Genomic DNA, 1,862 nt, shown 5'->3' on the forward strand with positions numbered 1-1,862 from the left:
CATAAGAGGGCATGTTCACAAATTTAACAGGCTACAACCGGAATTCACTTCTGTTGCTTTAAAAAGTACATGGAACCTCGTTTTTACAGCCCCCCTTTTTTCTCAAGGCGAGCTGAAAAATTTATTGTCTGAGGTAATAAAAGCGAGAAGAGATGAAAAGCATGCCGAGGAAAAAATGAGGTGGTCGTCTGAAAACTTTCCCAGGGTACCTTGCACTCTCACTTGACCCATGCTTCACGGTCAAAATGGCGGATGAACATGACAAAATGAGATGTAAAATCATGCGGAAGACCAATTCAAAACAATTTTCAAATAAACAGCAGCAGCGGGGAAGACATTTCTGCCGAAAAAACGCCATCACCGAAAGGGTTAATGAGAAATGTGACGAAACCAAATTAGGTGTACTGGCTCCACTGGAGATCTTGGCTGATTTCCCAAAACTGAAGTGTTGTGACTTTTGTGAAAGCAACGGGAATATCCTTCTTTTTGTAAAATCACTGAAAATGGCTAGCGAACGTGCGGTGTTTGCAAGATGTCTGTCTTTATTCGTGGCTTTTCATTCTCTGTACTGTGGAAACGCTGTGAATACGACGTTTGGTTTAGGAGCAATGCTTTCCTCTCTGGACAACCAGAAAGTCTTCCAGAGTGCTGTGGATAAAATTAATGCTAATTCAAGCAGTCTTTTAAGGGGAGCGATCTTGAATGCAAGCTCCTACGTTTTAAACCCAAACCCTATCCGTTCGGCAATGGATGTCTGCGAAAAACTGATCGCTAATGGAGTAGCGGTAGTGATTGTTAGCCACCCAAGAGACGAACTCTCACCGCCGATTTCTGTGTCGTACGCCTGTAGTTTCTACTGGATTCCTGTCGTCGGGATTTCATCAAGAGAAACAATCTTCTCAGATAAGGTATTTTTTTTCTGTTTAAGAGTATTGTATTTTTAATTTGAAATGGTTGTATAAAGAAATGGCAAAAATATGATACATTGATATTTAACGAAGAACAATATTGGAGTGACGACCATCACAAGAAAATAATTCGTTACGCTGTGTTTTGATAATACGTTGTGATTACTTATAGAAGTTGCAATCATATATGGCCGAAGTAATTATCCTTTCTTTAGAAGCTAGATATACAGTTAGCCTCGTTTCTTCACTTCTTTAATTTAGTAACGGCTTTAACATTCTCATTCATTCATTCATTCTCATTCTTCTCGATGCTCGGTTTTTCAAGGAGATGTAAAACAATGAACTAAGCTTTTTATACAGTAATGTTTAGTAGATTGTGTATTATTTAACTGAGGTGATGATTTTATTCATTACGTGGCTTTTTATATGGTACTCGGTAATCATGTGTATGTTGCAGTTTGCCTAATTTTGTTCATGCATGGTTTATAAAGCTCCAGACTTAGGTTATCATACAACATTACTTACCATACCCCACAGTTACAAAAAAGAAAAGAAATTATTTTCAAAAAAAAAAGAAAAACAATTGAACCAAAACATATACATGTACAATAGCCTCTATATGAGAAAGTCTATATGATTAATAAAACTCCAGATGGAATTTCTTGGCTTTTGATATATATCTAGGCACCCTGACAAAAGGGTTTCAAAACCTGGCTTTTACCTTTTTTTCAAAATCACTCCACATTTTCATGACGGAAATCACTAGAAAATTGTTTTGAGTGTTAAAATTTAGTATAATTTCTGAAATGGTACAACTGTGAATAATTTTTGATGAAATTCAGCTTTATTTATCTTTTATGCAGCTTTGCACCTCTATATTGTCTCTACTATACACAAAAAAATAATGTGCAGGAAAACAAAGTTCTAAGCCAAACCAAGTGTATTGACGGAGGG

At 36.5% G+C, this 1,862-nt stretch overlaps 1 protein-coding gene across 1 annotated transcript in view; it reads left to right on the forward strand.

Moving 5' to 3' along the window:
• Positions 1-252: 252 nt before the first annotated feature.
• LOC140932606 (glutamate receptor ionotropic, NMDA 1-like) overlaps positions 253-1,862 on the forward strand; it is a 21,829-nt gene continuing 20,219 nt past the window's right edge. Inside the window, exon 1 of the mRNA XM_073382117.1 lies at positions 253-908. Within this exon, the coding sequence (XP_073238218.1) occupies positions 267-908 (642 nt within the window). The 5' untranslated portion in view covers positions 253-266. The remainder of the gene's footprint in view (positions 909-1,862) is intronic.

This window comes from Porites lutea, chromosome 4, assembly GCF_958299795.1.
Source record: "Porites lutea chromosome 4, jaPorLute2.1, whole genome shotgun sequence".
Taxonomy (NCBI): Eukaryota; Metazoa; Cnidaria; class Anthozoa; order Scleractinia; family Poritidae; genus Porites; species Porites lutea.